At 43.9% G+C, this 18,498-nt stretch overlaps 2 protein-coding genes across 2 annotated transcripts in view; one reads left to right on the forward strand and one right to left on the reverse strand.

Annotated features, from left to right (window-relative positions):
* The window catches only part of LOC131481031 (histone H2B type 1-C/E/F/G/I), a 160,688-nt gene that overhangs the window by 67,429 nt on the left and 74,761 nt on the right, over nucleotides 1–18,498 (reverse strand). The window lies entirely within an intron of this gene.
* On the forward strand, nucleotides 4,881–5,807 carry LOC101520380 (putative olfactory receptor 2W6). The gene has a single exon (XM_012930181.3). The coding sequence runs from the start codon at nucleotides 4,881–4,883 to the stop codon at nucleotides 5,805–5,807; it is 927 nt and encodes a 308-aa protein (XP_012785635.1).

Below are 18,498 nucleotides of genomic sequence, written 5' to 3' on the forward strand. Positions count from 1 at the left end.
TCTGAGAACCAGGGCGGGGTACAGGACAGGCCAGGTTGGGCTGCAACACCAGCAGGTTCATATTAGGGCCAGGACTGGGGACTGGCTGAGCTGAGCTAGGCTGTAACATCCACCAGCAAAAGTTGGAACTTGGGGCAGATCAGGCCAGGACAGGCTTCAGTAACTGCTGGTGAATGCTGACATGAGGCAACACATGCCAAATTGGGCCATAGCACCAACCAGTACATGTGGGAGTGTGACCCTGGTAGGGGGACTGTGGGGACCTCCCCTGCTGGGCCACTGCTCTCAACGGCAAGAATGAGAACTGGGATCTGGGGCAGATCAGGCCAGGCAGGCTACAACGCCTGTTGGCCTGCATGTAAACTGGGTTGGGTGAGAGTCAGGCTGGACTAACTGACTGTATCTATTTGGCACACGTATAAGCCAGAGTAAGTGCAGGCTGGTTGGACTTTGCCACAGAATCAGCTGGCAAGTGCTGAGACTAGGGGGAAATCCTGTCAAGCTAGACTGCAGAACCATCTGGAAAGTGCAAGATCCAAGACTGGGAGTGAGCCCAGTAGGGAAACTGTGGGCATCTCTCTGATGGGCTGCAGCTCCCACTGGCTGGGGGCAGGCCTGGCTAGACAAGGGGTGGCACCTGCGAGCATGAGTGAGGGCTGGATAGTGGGGCTGGTTGTGTTGAGCTAGGCTTCAATGCTCATTGCTGTGTACAAGAGCTGAATGGGATGTGGGACAGACAGGATCAGCCTGCCGCACATACTGGCAAGCACAGGAATCAAAGCTGAGGGTGAATTAGTGGAGTTTATTTGGGATCACTCTGAATTGGCTGCAGCTCCCCCTTGTGTCCACGAGTGCCAAGCATGTGGTGAGCAGTTTGGGGCTGGGCGGCAGCATCCATTGGTTTACTAAGAGATGGGGCTAGAGACAGAACTGATTGACCAATTCTGTCAATGTGTGAATAGGCTGATGTGGATGACAGACTGAGCCAGGCCCCATACTGGCAAGCACACACAAGAATCAGGTCTCTTTGGAATGCCCTCAACTGAACCTCTGGAACTCCAACCACTGGGAGAATTGCAGGATCTGTGGTCTGATTATGGAGTGCATGTGTCAGAGGAGGGTCTGCTCAGTGGCTTAGACAGAGCATGGACAGCATATCCGGAAGCACATGGAAGATATGACAGTCCATTGGAGTCTGTAGAGGACATTTGGTGGCATAACTGAGGAAGGAGGGTAGAACAAATTGGACAATTACCCCAAGCAAGTGTTGGCAATGAATAGCCCACATTATTTTTTGTAACTTCATGCTATTTTTAACTACAAACATTTACTTAACCATTACTCATTCAACGGGCATTCAATTCTGCTCCTTTGCATGTGCACACTGTAACTGCTTTGTACACATCTTTATGTATCTATGCACTAGAATAATTAGTTCCTGGAAGTTGAACAAATGAGACAAAGACACATGCATCTACTGCATTGTCAAAACTTTGGTAAAGCTCTCCTTCAAAAGTTTCACGTCAATTTACCTTCCTACATATCTTATGTAAGAGCCCCATTCTATTAAAGCCTCAGAGACTGAATATTACCAAGTTGAAAAGCATAAATGAGAAAAAAAATAACAGCTCAATATTTTGTTAAGTTGTAGTTACACACAAGTTTGAAAAGATGTTTGCACATTTGTTTTGTCCAAGTAAGCGTAATTTCTTGAAAAAGTGAGTATAGTGGGAAAAGCTCTTGAATAACTGAAAATATTTGCTGACTGTTCCACATCTGTTATAAATATTTTTCTCTGTTTTTAAATGAGCAAGATTTTTCTGAGAAGTGATTGGGCCATTGTAATTTATGTTTGACAGTATTTTTTAATTCTGACATCCTCATCTGCTTCATTATTTTTTACAAGAACTATATATATATATGATATCTTTCAAAATCTGATAACACATTTATGTTCACTTCTGCAATGGGTTTTTAGAGCCATTAATGAGTTCTGAAGAACATCAGTTTGAGGAGAGCATGTGAGCATTAAGACTCAAGCCCATGGGTATGCACATTTGTCCTTAAGCTGTGTGCTACTTTATTTATTTTTGGTAGGTAGAAAGAAAGAGGAGGAGAGATTTCCTATCCCCTGGTTTATCCTGCGAATTCCTTCAACAGTCAGGGATGTGTAAGCCAAGCTGAAACCAGACATCAAGAAAACAGAGTGACAGGGACCAACCACTTGAGCATTCACCTGCGGCCTCCCAGGGCTTGCATACACAGAAAACTGGAACTGGGAATGGATCCAGGATTCTAACCCAGGCCCTCCAATAAGCAGCGTGGGTGTCAACTGGCATCTTTCCCTGCAAGTCAAACACTAACCCTATTCTTAATTTCACTGGTTTGAGGCCAGGTCATCATTTTCAAACTCCTTGAGGGCCAATTTTCTCATCTTTAAAAGGTAATCAGTGTGATTTTGTCCTCAAGCATCATTTAAAGAACATAATCACATTCCATGTATTTGTATTTACTACATTCCAGGGGGTTTATCAATCCAATTTGGAAATTATAGTTATAAACCAGACAAAGACAAAGCTAACATCAACATTGGGATTGTCCTTTCTAAAATGAAATTATAATAGGAACAGATTTTGAATTTTTTTCTCAGAAATAAAATCTCCCTCTAATTCAAGAATGAAGCTGTTCATTGGCCTATATGTTTCCAAACAATCTTTTGCCCAACCCAACACCAGCAATGAAAGGTCAGATCTAGAGCTCTGAGCAGATTTGGTCCAAGACAGAAATCAAAGAGTACTTTAGAGTTATGATTCCCACTAGTCTCATGCTATCCCAAGATTTCCCCTATGAATAGACCAAGTTATTCTCTTCCCTGGTTCCAGGTAATGACCCAAAGGAACATGCAATCCCCGCGATACCAACAAGAAAGTGTATTATGCCAACTTCCAGGCACCATCTTTCATAAGAAGAAATTAGTTCTCCAATTTTTTTTTCCAACCTGGCTCTATAAGATCATCCAAATCTGCTTTATTGTTTTTGGGGGGGCGGTCAGTGGAAGTCCTTCCGTGGACCTTCTGTAAGCAGCTCCACAAGTAATACAGATCACCGATAGGCAGCGATGCTAACGCTATTAGCATTGCCTCTTCTCACTGTAGGTGAACCGCCCTCCAGCAGCTTCTCTGCTCTTCTTTCTGTGCAGTGGAGCTAAATCATTATCACATAAACTAACTTATGAGAAAATGAAAGAACACAGCTTTCACTGTTTTTTACCATCAGGAAGAAACTAAAATCTAAGGCGTGGCAGGGTTCAGGGCTTGGTTGTCAGCCTGTGTTGTCAGCCTGTACTGAGGTCTTTGAGACCACAGGCGTGTTACCTCTGGTGCGTTCATCTCGTAACCTGAAGGTTACTCTATATAACTGCACAGTCTTTCACGAAACTTCAGGAAGACCCAAACAAGAGGAAAAATCATTAATAATCATTCATTCTATATCCCTTGGGACAGCTGACAGCAGGTAAGCCTAAATGACTAAAGAGAATGTGGAACTTTTCTTCAGTGTACAATATTTGTGGGGAAAAAAACTTACTCTAAGAATTTCAGTGTTAAGAAGTTTTTACCAAAATTGTTTTTCTTCTGAAAACCAAGTATATGTGACAATAATTTAAGTTCTATTCTGTCTTTCCAGTTTACTGAGTGTAACAAGCAGTCTGAATTCTCTGAATTGCAAATCAGTCCAGGCATTTTAAAATACCTGCTTAAAATTTCAGTCTTGTTATTGATGCTTGAGGTTTCAAAAAATCCACACAACTCAAGTGGGTGTGTGTTACCACCTGCACCAGCTGCTTGCTATTTTCACACTGTCTCCCTCTTTCTGATTTCATCATTACCCTACCACTGCTTAATCGATTAGTACTGTGTCTCTTATGAATCTGTATTTCTCTAGTCTCTTTAGCTATATTAGGATCAATACATTTTAAAATTAACCTTCTCCATTTTTGAAGCATCCTCTCCCCCCCTTTTTTGGTTTCTATTTCTGCCAATCACCATGAACTTGTCACTCCATTCTAGTAAGTCTAAAAGGCTAACAGGAAATAAACACATCTAGAGTTCCCATTTCACTATTAGAACCTGAATATCCTTCCTTGACCTTGGCAGTTGACGGCTCCAAATTCTATTCCTTACAGAGAAATGAATGGTGATCTGGATGCATAGCTTCTCACTGGGGTAAAGGACCGGGATACTGAGTAGATACAATTATCAACTAAGCGTGAAGGTGATGTTAACATGAGGAGTGTGACAATGGCAAGATTGCAAACGTGCAGCTCATGGCAGACAATCTCCCTGTCCACTGTGTTTTTCAAAAACTGGAGTAGTGAGCTCAGGTTGGCTGTTCCAAATTCAGAAGGGCACTGTCAACATTGCCCTGTGTTGCTTTCATGTGGAAGACAGTCCCTAGGCTCACAGTACTCCTGGTAACCGTGTACAAGGAAGAACAGAAAGCAAATAAAGATCTTCACCCAAATAACATTCAGTTGAAATGTAGCAATTGCCTGCAGGTGGGTTAATGGATGTCACATCAGTAGGATGCCATGTGGTGTGTTCAATAAGGTTAAAGCATTGCATCTTATGAATCACAAGGAGAAATGTCTACTTATTAGAAGCATGATTCCATGTGGGAAGTCTCCCAACAGTGAAACAACTGGTCTTGTGTGTTTGAACCAAAGACAGACTTTATATAGCTGGGCAGAAGATATTCGTGCATAGGGAAAGTTATTAGACTTGATGGCTATAGGAGCATGCGTTTCTAAAGGACTGATAAATATTCCACAGGTTTCAAGATATTCTTCATTTTGCTTTGACAGACCATGTGAATAGAAGGTGATGGAAAAAGCCAATGACAGCTCAGAATATGGCTTTGTCCTGGTGGGTTTTTCCGACCGTCCCAAGCTGGAGCTGATACTCTTCATTGTAAATTTCATTCTGTATTCACTGGCAGTGCTGGGAAACTCCACCATCATCCTCCTGTGCCTTCTGGACCCGCGACTCCACACACCCATGTACTTCTTCCTGGCCAACCTGTCCTTTCTTGACCTCTGCTTCAGTACTAGCTGCATCCCACAGATGCTGGTCAACCTCTGGGGCCCAGACAAGACCATCAGTTATGGCGGCTGTGTTGTCCAGCTTTTCTCTTTCCTCTCGGTGGGGGGAATTGAATGCATCCTCCTGGCGATCATGGCCTATGACCGCTACGCAGCCGTCTGTAAACCCTTGCACTACACAGTCATCATGCACCCACAGCTGTGTCTGCGGCTGGTGGCCGTGGCCTGGGGCAGCGGCTTGTTTAATGCCATTGTCATGTCACCGCTGACCATGACCCTCTCCAGGTGTGGCCGCCGCCGTGTCAACCACTTCCTGTGTGAGATGCCGGCGCTCATCAAGATGGCTTGTGTGGACGCACGCGCGGTGGAGATGCTGGCCTTTGCTTTCGCAGTCCTCATTGTCCTACTGCCGCTCAGCCTCATCCTGGTCTCGTATGGCTACATCGCCGCGGCTGTGCTGCGCATCAAGTCGGCTGCTGGCAGGCGCAAGGCCTTCAACACCTGCAGCTCTCACCTCACTGTGGTCTCCTTGTTCTACGGAAGCATCATCTACATGTACATGCAGCCCGGGAACAGTTCGTCCCAAGACCAAGGCAAGTTCCTCACCCTCTTCTACAACCTGGTGACCCCCATGTTGAACCCACTCATCTACACGCTCAGGAACAAGGAGGTGAAGGGCGCCCTCAAGAAGGTCCTAGGGCGGCAGTGAGTGACAACACAATGTGATAACCTTTGTGGTCCTGGGCACAACATTTGCTTCGAAGACGTTCATTTCATGCTTGTGATAAATCCAAAAAAATCACACACTCTTAGATTTTTCTTTAAGGTTTAATTTATTCGTTTGAAAGGAAGTGTTACAGAGTGAGAGGAAGAGATGAAACAGAGATCTCCCATCCACTGATTCACCCCCCAGATGACTGCAGCTGTCAGCACTGGGCCTGGCCAAGGAAGGAGCCAGGTGTTCTTCCAGGTCTCCCACGTGGGAGCAAGGGCCCAAGCACTTGGGTCACATTATGCTGCGTTCCCAGCACATTAACAGGGAGCAGAAATAATGGAGCTGGATAAGCCAGAACCGGAACCAGCACCCAGATGGGATGCTCGTGTGGCAGGTTGTGGCTTTATAACCCCTACATCACAATGCTAGCACCACCACCCCTTTTAAGATACGGATAATTATACCAATGGATATCATAAGTCAATCAGAATCACCCATAGCTACACATGATACAAAAACGTCTTGGGAAAATAATATTTAATGAAAATACTTCAGTTCCAGGATAAAGATGAGTCTGATACAGATACAAATACGTAGGTACTTGAGATCTTACCCAACTCAATCAGTGAGAGACCATGCAGATACAACAATCATTTACAAAATAAAAGAGTCAAAAATGCGCAAGTTGGCTGCGCAAGTTGGCAAGGAGTGAATGAGTGTTGACATGGATGTGCAAAGGGAGGCAGAAGCTGCTTCTTCCACTGTTGGAGGGAGAGACTGATTCAGTCTCCGACAAGACTGTGCAAGGCTGTCAGTCATCAGGGACTTGCAGGGTTGTGAGTATCTGCCCCCGGAGAGTCACACACCCTGTGGAGAGTCCTTAGGGCACCTGACAGCATGTATTTTCCAATGAGGCACACATTTTTCCTGCTAGCTAAACCATGTCTCTTACCTATGTTTAACTTGAAATATCTGCTCTCAGCAAAAGGATCTAAATATTTTCATACTTACTTTTAAAGATTTATTTTTTATATTTTTTATTGGAAAGTCAGATATACAGAGAGGAAAATCCTTCATTTATTGACTCACTCCCCAAAGGCTGCAACAGCCGGGGCTGAGCCAGTCTGAAGCCAGGAGCCAGGATCCCAAGCGTCTACCAGGTCTCCCACATGGGTGCAAGGTCCCAAGGATTTGGGCCATCCTCAACTTTTTTCCCAGGCCACAAACAGGCAGCTAGATGGAAACTGGGGCTGCCAAGATTAGAACCAACATCCGTATGGGGTCCTGGCATGTGCAAAGCAAGGACTTTAATGGCTAGGCTCCCATGCTGGGCCTCATACTAAATTTTTCAAACTTGGTGATATTATTATCTATACACATAGTGTATAGAATGTGTGAAAATCAATCCAGATCACACAGAGAAAAGGCTTTTTGTCATTAATTATTTTTTTAAAAAAGATTTATTTATTTAGGTGAAAGAAAGAGTTACGCAGAGAGGGATCTTCCGTCCACTGGCTCATTCCTCAAATGACCACAACAGCTGACACAGTACCAAGCCAAGGTCCAGAGCCAGGAACTCCAGCCAAGTCTCCCATGTAAACGCAGGGGCCCAAGGAATCAAACCATCTTCTGCTGTTTTCCCAGGCCATAGGCAGAGAGCTGGACCAGAAGCTGAGCAGCTGGAATTGAAACCAGGGACCATAAGAGATGCCAGCATTCCAGTAGTGGCTTAACCCACTGAGACACAATGCTGATCCCAAACGTACAAACTGACATAAACGATGCCTGAACCTTTGCTGTTACTGGAAAATCACCAAGAATACACAGGTCTCCTGATAATCCATCCAGCCTTGTTTTCTTCATCTGCTGCTCTGTAACACTTCTAACTGGATACCTCTCAGATCATGTGTGTTATATGGACTGTCAGCATCAGGACATCACCCTGCCTCAGGAAAACACCTTGGTCAAATCTTTCCCACGCATCTGTCATCAGCTTAAGTATAATATGTTTGTAAAATGTGTGGACTCCTGGACTTGAGAATATTCAGTCGCATCTTTCAATGGGTGGCGTTTTTATGTACTAAGATGACCGTTTTTATGGTTTATACTATAGGGTGATGCTTCAAAAAGAACTGGAAAGGAGGAATTAAAAATAAGCTTATGTTGATGTGAAAAAATTAAAATGTATGCTTAGTTCATCCATAATAACCATTTCAGTGAATATTCACTTATTTATTTAAGAGACAGAATGAGCGAGAAAGAGAGAGAGAGACAGAGAGACAGAGAGAGAGAGAGAGAGATCTGACTCAGTGATTCACTAGCCAAATGCCAACAAGAGCCTGGGCTGGTCCAGGCCAAAAGTGAGCGCAAGGAATAATCAAGGTCTCTCCCATGGGTGGAAGGAACACCTTCTGCCTCTTGGGATGTGTATCAACAGGAAGCTGGAATGAGGAGGGAAGCTGGGAGTCAGACCCAGGCAATCTCTTAGCAATCCAGGTAATATGTCATTAATAAAGCCACCCGGTAGATAGTAAGTAAGCAAAGTCAGACATGCTATGCTTTTCTGCTATGATGAGCATCCCTGAGGAATCTCCCTCTGTGACTGTCAAAAATTGTCGCAGGATTTTTTTTTTAGCACAAAACCGTTTCTACCCCTTCGATGTGCATGATACTGTAGGCAGCGCCGTGGTGGACAGGCTGTTCCACAGGGAGGCTGACTTGGCACAGCCTCACCTGAGAGACAATCTACCCCTCCTTTCTTATGATGGTTTTCTGGCATGCAATGTCCTCAGAGCCGCCGGATCATTCTCCCTTGTTTGCTGCCCACACATGAGCCATTAAAATGGGAGAAAAAAACATTTCAACAAAAGAGCAGTGTCTGCTACAGAAGTTTGTCTGATAGAATGCATGGGTATTCAAAAGATCTACAATAATGAGCACTTCTGAAAGTAATAAAAGTGCATGCAGCATCAAATGTAATAGAATCGCGTGGGGAGGGCTCATGAAATTGTCCCTCTGCAGCAGAAAGAACATTCTACGCCCAGGGAGTGGCTCCTGTGATAAGTTCCCCATTTACACCTCAGGGAAACCATCTTAAGTAGAATCTGATGGAAAGAGCCAATGTCAGCCTAATGCAACTGGGTTGTGAACCCAGAGACCAGCCCCAGCTAACTTCACCTGAGCTTGTTGTGTTTGCTGCTTGCTGTGCTCCAACGTAAGGGTCATTCCTGCCCACCCACCTGCCACCCTTGTCCCCTTCCAATTGGTCTTTGTTTGGAATGGATGAATGTAATGTGTGAGATTTCTTGGTCCTCAAACCCCCCCTCTAGTGCAATAATTGGCACAGTAGGCAGGACTTTCCAAAAACACCTCACCTCCATCCCTACTGCAGAATCCCTTGGCACAAACGTGGACCTTCGCAGTGGGAGGAAATCCCAGGGTGAGCTACTGGCCAGGTGGTTGCTGGGCCCCCATCTGCTGAATGGCTGGGGACCACGACATGAGGCCCCTATCTGCTGAATGGCTGTGGCTACGGCTGTGGCATGAGTACAGGGATGTCTTCAACACACCAGTCTGTTAGACATCCTGCAGGCTGTAGTAGACCCAATGGAGGACTCAGAACCTTACAGATAGTAGAACAAAAAGCCCATGAAAGGAAACAGAGATTGAAACACTCACTGCTGGTTCGAGCAAATGAGAGCCCTGCCTTACCCAGATCTGCCATGTGGGTGTTTGGAACATGCTAAGGAATGAGGCATGTGATTGAAATGGGTGATTTTGCAGGAGCCAATACAATTGTTTTTACAGTGGAAAGAGAGTACGGTATTGCAGTCTATTCTACCCAGTGGTGTAGAACCTTGTGCTCCATTTTTTTTTTAAACAGCAATGTGAAGTCCAGTGCACAGAATTTCCCAAGCCATAGATGAATTAGGAGGAACAGATCCTCTGAGACTGGCCAGGAAAGGTGTCTGAAAACAAGTAAATAAGCAACCCAGCTCGGTGCTGTTGGGTTGTGGCAACGGCTGCTCATAAATGAAAGATTTCCAATGAATCCATGGAAAGATAAAAGCAGAACAGGTGCGAGAGTTAGAGTGGGTGTCTTGTAAGCCTTCACTCACCTCTTTTCCATTTATGCCTTGAAATCTCCCTGCAATGGAATGTTCAGGAATGGTCATTGCAAACAGCTACAGGCTGGACCTGGGGTGCTAAGTAGGATGTTGCCTTGCTGCGGCATTAAAGCTGAAGCCTGAGACCTTCTGGCTGAGACCTCCCCAGGGAAGTCACCTGAGGATATTGGAGTGTTATCAATTCTATTTGAAACCTGGGACACCAGGTCCTAACTGATTCATTAGGCCATACACAAAGGCTGTTATAGCTATGGGTCCCCATGGAATCACCCCTAGATCAGCATTGAGAAACCACTAACTAAAGACATCTAGGCAAAAGCAGCCACGTATTAATGAGTAAGACAATGAGGGAAAACCTGTGAAGACATTTACTTCTCCCCCACCCCCGCCACCACAGACACACAAGTGCAGATTTGTTTCAAAAACCTGACCTCATAATGCTGGCACTGGATGTGCACGGAACACAGAGTTGTGTTGCGGCAGCTCCCACTGACATTTCAACAGAAGCCAAGCCAGGTAGCGGTGTTCTGCAGGGCTGGAGCCCCTAGGCTAGTGAGGCCGTGAGGCTGGGACTGCAGAGGAGCCCCCAGAGTAGTGGAATGGCCAATGATGGGAGACAGCAGCTGAGGAAAGCTACAAGCAAGGTGGCAGGCCATCCTGGACAGGCTCTGGCCAATGAGACAGTAGGGAAAGCTGCCATTCAGGAGTTCTGGAAATGGCTCCATACCCCAGCCTCCAGAGCAAGGGAAGATTGCTTATTGCCTTGCTTAGACTGAGGGTGGCATCCCACCCTTCCTTTTAGATACTTTCCGGTGGCCCTTTCTTGCCTTCGACATCCTCTGATTCTCACGGAGTCAGGTAAAAATGTAATACGCAGGAATTCCAGTCATTGCCAATGAGTGGTAGCACATGTCAGGTGGCTTTTGCCAGGTACAGGTGGGACCATCCTGGGGCTCCCAGAGGGCCTAATACACAATCTGACTGTAAGTTCTGGGTGCTTGTGGTAAATAAAAATGTTGCTGTTACCCCAGTAGCACATTTAATTCAAAGGTGAGCATTGTAATTTCCCTCTAGCAACTTGGAACTCCACCATTCCATGTATCAGGTGGATTTGGTAATCTAAGAGCCTGGTATACCTGCCCACTGTCACTGTCTCCAGACCATGTTATTGCATGCATTATACCTGATAACCATGATTTGCCTCTATTAAGTACCTATTAAACATCTCTTATCACCCCTAGCCTTATCCTTAAGTAATGGTGATTTTTTTGAATACAAAAATTTAATTATATTGATTTATTATTACCCAGTTTAATATTTATTTGCTACATTTTTAAAATTTACTTACTTTACTTGAAAGAGAGGGAAGGAGACACAGAGATCTTCCTCACTGGTTCCCTCCCTCAGTGGCCATAACGGCTGGCACTGGGCTGGTAGAAAGCTGGAGACTAGAGTTTATTTTGTTCCCATATGAATACAGGAACCTGTTCTCTGCTGCTTTCCAAGGCCATAAACATGGAGCAGGACCAGAAATGGAGTAGCAGGATGAGAACTGGGGTCCATATGGAATGCTGGGGCCACAGATGGAGGATTAGACTGATACACCACTTTGCTGACTTGTACATTTTTTCTTTTATCTCAATTCTGCTAATATTCTTTGTTCAATTCTTGCTTGCTTCAAGTTTCTCTTCCTGCCATATTGAGTTAAAATTTTAGATCTCTTTCAATTTCTGTCAAAAGCATTTAATATTATAAATTTTCTTCTGGATGAGACCACAAGTGGGCAATGTTCCATCCCATAGAAATCCTGCCACCGCATCTCAGATCAACACAAATTTAGGGTTAGAGCAGCTGGAGGACAGGTTGTGGGTGTGAATCACGTGTCTAGCAAGTATTTATTCTCTTGTACGATTGATTTATGCAAGTTCAGAATTAAATTACAAAGTGAAATCACAAAAGGGAAAAGATTCACAAGAAAGGAAACCACTAGCTTCCGAGGATGAAAACTAATTTTCAGAAAACAGAGACACACACACACAGAGAGAGAGAGAGAGAGAGAGAGAGAGAGAGAGAGAGAGAGAGAGCGAGAGCGAGCAACAGTAGGATTAGAAAAAGAGCACATCTTGACATTCCCTCCAGAACAGGCTAAAGAGAACGTATGTGTTATTCTTACTGACTTAATGACTTCTTTATTTTCTAATAATTTTTCCTACCTTGGCTTAAAATGTGATTGACAACTGTAATTCATAGCATAATTAAAGGCCCTTGTATCTTCAAAGTGTCTAGGAAAAAAAGATGATAGAGATAATTCCATAATGATGGAAATACTGGACCAAAGCACAGTGTTCAAGTACATTGGCAATGGAAATAAGCCAATCAGAGTAGAATCCATGCAGACAGATAAGTATCAAAAATTCATGCCTGTGACACTCCAAACTTTCCGAGTTTAGATTCCTGAATTCCCACACAAAACTTCTATCACATTCCAAGAATCCTACATATGCACAGCTTTCATTTTTTGATGCAGACACATGAAGTTATATTAAAATTCTTCAACGTTCACTTTTTGATCAAATTTAAATATGGTTAAAAACCTATTAAAGATCCGTGTTTTGCTAGAAATTGCACATGTAAAATGTATTTTAAAATATTTCTTTGGTTCAGGATATTGCAACTGCAGGAAAACTTTGAAGAGAAAATCAGGCAAAAAAATCCACCAAAAATAATTACATTCATCACATTGAATAAAATTTCTATCATGTAAGACTTCACTGACTCAAGCTAAATGGAATCATATTCTTACAGTGTTACTGGGGAATTTCTTGATTTTATTTGCTTTCATTATTCTACTATTCTCTAAGCATGAATTGATTGGATCTTTTTCATATTAGGTTTGAACACAAATGGATTATTTTAAACTTCTTAACCTAATTGATAACTCATGTACCTCATTTGATCCACTAACTCAAAGCTAAAGTAAAACTTAAAGTACTAACTCAATTAGCTAACTGAATTGTTTACCAAATCTGTATTACTGTCTATGGATTTTGTTGCCTTAATTTATACTTAAATTGATTAATCATGAAATAATTTTCTTAAAGCAAGACTTCCCTCAAGTTTCCTTTTGTTCTTCCAGGTAACTCTCTCTGTCTCTGTCTCTGTCTCTGTCTCTGTCTCTGTCTCTGTCTCTCTGTCACTCTGTGTGTGTATGTGTGTGTGCGTGTGTGCGACACATGTGTACATGAGGAAGGAAGCACTGTACTGGAACATATAGTTTTTAGGGTCTAGAAAAATTGCAAAGGATTTAAATGTCCCTCTGGTTGAGGGACCAATTCACTAGGGTCTCCTCTTGAAACCCCACATCTCCTCCATCAACCCAAATGTGCTCCTGTTTCCCATGCACCTACCTCACTCAACATCTCAGCAAAGCCAGACACAAACTGGACCCAAGACCCTGCTGGTCACTGTCCCACTGGTTGTCCAGTCATCACCCTCCCCTGAGTTTAGCAGTGTCAATTCTATGGAACACATTCACGTCTTATTTTTCCAAGCTATTCTCCTCTCTTCTAGCTGGGATGCCCCCCAGTTGGGGCTGACCCTTGCCACAGGCAATTTATAAAATATAACAGCATGACTCGATATAGCACAGCAAGACAGACCATGAATGGTATCTTAAGTTCATAGACTGCTGATGCCGGAGACCAAGGTCAAACTCTGCACGGCAAGCAAGAGTCAGTGAGTGGGCAAAAGTCCAAGACCAAGATTGAGGCCTGTGGATGAGCATTTGCAGTTGGACAGTGGTACAAGGCCACAGCACTGTGTGCCTCAGGATATCCTTGAGACAGTCACATACTGTACTTGGGTAGCACTGTTGCTCCCTGGTCATTAAACATTGGCTGGTGAACATCAATACCGGACACAGATGTCAACGTTTGTGCCACATCAACTCCTATAATTTGACTCCTCAAGCAGTTCAATGATGATTGAGCAGTGAGCTTTCTAGGTTGACCTCGTTCCTCAGAGAAAGGGACTTCCTTCTGGTTGCTTGATTTTGTAGTATTTGTCTTGTGTCTGTCTCATTACTTATTTTCTCAGTTGCACAGCTCCTCCCTCTCCAACCCCGTTCATGCCGCACTGGTTGTTGTGCCCTCCAGCCTGGCCCACCCACCAGCATTCTTGACTGCTGGGGCAGCTCCCATGGCAGCACAGACCAAGCCCTGATGGACTCCCGTTATCCAGAGGATGCTCTGAATTCACCCCCCCACACACACACACTTGGGTATCGATTTTCAATCACTCCATGCTTCCCATGATTTTCTTACATAAAGGAGTGAGGAGCCCACAGGTTCCCACCCTCATCTCCATACCAGCCTGCGCATAGCTCCCTCTGCACATTCCATCATAGTGACTTGCCCACTTCTCCCACATGCCCTGCATTGGTCTTTTGCTGGTCCTGGATCAAGCTCTTACCTGAGGTACCATTTTTTCCATGTAAGTACCCGAGCTGTGCTATCCTCCATCACAGCTACCTTAGTCTCTGTTCTACACTGGAATGTAATCTGTCTCCAGCTTTTCATTTCACCCCCAAAATCCAGCTCCGTGCAGAGGATATGATGATACCCACTCATGTGTTATTTTTCAAAAGCTCCCCTTATCTTTCGTTCTACAGGACTAAGCTGCAGGAGATTTTCTAAGAGACTACACTGGAGAAGGTGAGTGATTTTTTAAATTAGAGATTATTAATTTAAAAAATTAAAAAGTAGGAAGACCAACAGTCTTCGTGGCAGCAGGATCAGAGCAAGAATGAAGGCACGATGAGGCAGAAGGGACTCTGAAATCCACATCCTTCACTTCTTGACTCTCCCCAGGGACAGGCCAGTCACTATGGTAACAGGACCTGACAGATTGGACAGTAGTGGCTCCAGCATCCTGCTTCCTGCTTCGATCCAGCTGCTGACTGGCGACAAGGACCACAAATAAGATGGCTGCTCAGAAAATCCTTGGAAAGATGAAATTTTCCACTTTGGGAATTATATTCATGTTATGCAAAAATTTGAAATTTGTCCATAATATATCTTTTTTTTTTAAAAAAGATTTATTTATTTTTATTGCAAAGTCAGATATACACAGAGGAGGCTAGACAGAGGAATATCTTCCATCTGATGATTCACTCCCCAAGTGACTGCAATGGCTGGAGCTGCGCTGATTTGAAGCCAGGAGCTTCTTCTGGGTCTCCCACGTGGGTGCAGGATCCCAAGGCATTGGGCCTTCCTTGACTGCCCTCCCAGGCTACAAGCAGGGAACTGGATGGGAAGCAGAGCTGCCAGGATTAGAATCAGCGTCCATATGGGATCCTGACGCATCTAAGGCAAGGACTTTTGGGGCTATGCCACCACGCCAAGCCCCATGATATATGTTTTTCCGTGAACTTTCTGAAGACTCCTCATGTAGCCACAGAGTAAGTTATCCTTAAGTGACTGCTATTACTAGGTAGCACAATGAACATGTTGTGAATTACACCTTCATCTTTACACCAGTGTGAGGGGTGCTGTGGCTATGATCCTATCCACCAGAAATAAGGACTGGATACAACATAACTTGCCTACGGCTACATACTACACACTAGCTGAGCCCTAGTTTAAGCCAACAGTGGTCTGAGCAAAGCAGAACTACGACCTGTATGCCTCAGGTGCCCCAGCATCAGACCCATTTTATCGCCAAATGTTTGCAGTTCTTTAATTTTGCTTCATGTCCTGAGCAAGTGATTTTCCATTTTGCCTATTTCAATCTTGAAATGATTTCATGGGTGCCATCTCACAATGGGATACGGAATATGTAGCAGTAGAATAAAAAAGAACAACCTAATGGAAATCATAGAAACATAATAGTAACTAGTTTTTCTTACACTGCTACTATACAGCTCAATAAGCTACCCAAATCCAATCACACATATAATTTTATCTTTAAAATATTCCTGCAAGACATGTACCTAACCATGTCTATCTCCAGAGAAGGGAACTTAAAAACAAAAACAAAAACCCAGCAATTAAGTATCTTAAGCAATGAGAGCAGGGCCTTGATTTGAGCTGCCCCTGAGCTGTAGGCATCTGGTACAGCAATTAAGATACTGCTCTGGGTGCCCGATGCCCATATTGGAATGTCAGGGTGTGAGTCCAACCTCCAATTCTACTTCCGCTTCCACTTCCACTAACAACCTCCTGCTAGTGCGTATTCTGGGAGGCGGCAGCACTGGATTCCAGGACTCAGGTGCCTGTTTCCCCACATGGGAGATAAGGATTGAGTTCCACACTCCTGGCTTCAGGTCAGTCCGAAGTCAGTTTTGCAGACAATTCAGGAGTGAACCAATGGATTCAACATGTCCCTTTGTACATCTAGTACCACAGCAGAGGGAGGAGGGTAACAAAACTTGACAGCAAGTGTCTGGGTGAATGGAGACTCAGAGGTGGACTGTGTCAGCCAGTGGACCTTGGAAGGATTTCCTCACCTTGCATCTGCAAGACCGACAGCATGTCAGAACTATCAAAACAACTTGAGCAGAACCCTCGGAGCATGCTGGCATCAGGGACCCTGAGACGCTGTCAGGTGGCCGTTCCCCAACCCCCGGTCCTGAGGCAGTTGGGAGGCTAGCTGTGGCTTATCCTCTTATTTCCAATTTCCCCATAACACTGGAAGAAGAAAAAAAAATGTGGAAACAATGGTCTCACTGATGCGGATGCCTGGCAGACATTCAGGAGAGACGTAAAGGACAGGACATTCTGTGTCCACGCAAGGCTTGGAGCCACGGCAGGCCTGACTCCAGAATCCGACATATTGTTGTCCCTTGAAATTTTTTCCTGATCCTTTTTTTGCCGCAGAAGAGCTACGTATGTACCCTGTGCTTGGAGCTGTTATGGGCTACTCTGACCTTGTGGAAGCTCAGCTAATCTGTGCTCTGCCACCTGCTTTGCCACCACTTGCGCTATGTTTTTGTAAAAGTATAAAAACTCTCACTTTCTTTGTTTCAGTGCATCATCCTGCAAGATGATGGTTGCCCTGCTACAATAATAAAAAGCTCAGTCCTGCAGGTCCTCTTGTTCTGTTTATTTGTCTAATATCTCACCCACTTTCCCCTAATCCTTGACACCTCCCTATCTCCCTGACTTTCAAGTAATATATATACACACAATATATAATTTTTTATAAAAATGAAACATTTGATTTGAAAAAAGTTTGAATTTGGCAGCAATTCTTATGCACTGCATTTGGTCTACATTTTATGTGTACATACATGTGTTGATGTAAGTAATATGATGGTTTAATTTTTCAAAATATCTATGTTTTTATCAAGGCCACAAAGGTACAGAAAGTTTTTCACAAAAAGGTCGGTCATAAAATGTAAAAATAATTTTTCCACATTCAAATGTAAATTCTGTAGATTAAATTTTTAATTCTTTCTGTTTTATCTTACTTTTTAAATAATGCTCAATACCTACTTACATTTTCATTCCTCACTGGTTTGGTCTCAATTGAAGAAAAAGTATAGGTAAGATTTACCAAGTGAAGAAAATGTCTCTAAAATTTAATTTTCTAAAGTAAGTAAAAGGTACATGATATGCTATATAGTGGTGATGGGACCCAAGGCACGCCACTTTTCTTAAATGAACCAAATGAATGATATTGGGGCCATGGGCTACTGCAAGATCTTTCTATTTTATTTTCATGGTATCTAGAAACTTGAGAATCTCTAGATCTGGGTGAGAATCCCATTTGTACAACAGCTTAGCCATGTACTCGCAAGTGAGTTATTTAATGCCTGTATCCTTGAATTTCAGATCTGAGGAATTAATCAAAAGTTCAATAGTGTTCACTTACACTACGTTAGGGCTCGATACTACAGCTACCATACACACTACATCCACTTTTGTGAGTTGTGTTGAACTCTTTTATCCCACTTGAGCATAGAGGTCAATTACCACCCATTTTGGAAATCAGCATCTACAGTCTGTAAGTCAGTATTTACCATATCATAGAAGCTTGTTAAAGATTAGCTGCCTATTTATTTATCAACATTTGCAGTGATTTTTGCTTCAAATATGATAATCTTTCTTGATGCAAGACTATATGAACCTTTTATTGCCATGGACCTTTTAAAATCACTCAGCCTAGCAATTTAGATGTTGGGTGGGAAAATTCATGTCCCATGTTGGAGGACCAGTGTTGGTGTTCTGGCTCTTCTGGCTCTATCAACATTCTATGAATACACACCAGGTTGAATCCTAAACGCCCACTAGTGGCACCTGAATGGAGTTCCCAGCTCCCCAGCTCTGGGCTGAAGCTGCAGCTACTGGAGACCTTTTGGGGAATGGACCAGCAGATGGGAGCACAGGATCCCCGATCTTAACTTCCTCCTGCCCCTTGGTTTTCTCTCTTTCCCTCCATCACCAGTCCAATGCATCTCGCTGCTTTTCAGCCCGATGCCCCTGACAATGGCGCCAGGCCAGTGGGGCATGTTGTTGGCTTTCCTGTCCCTGGACTGAGCTGTGCCCACTATCCAGGAA

Source organism: Ochotona princeps, chromosome 1 (genome assembly GCF_030435755.1).
Source record: "Ochotona princeps isolate mOchPri1 chromosome 1, mOchPri1.hap1, whole genome shotgun sequence".
NCBI lineage: Eukaryota > Metazoa > Chordata > Mammalia > Lagomorpha > Ochotonidae > Ochotona > Ochotona princeps.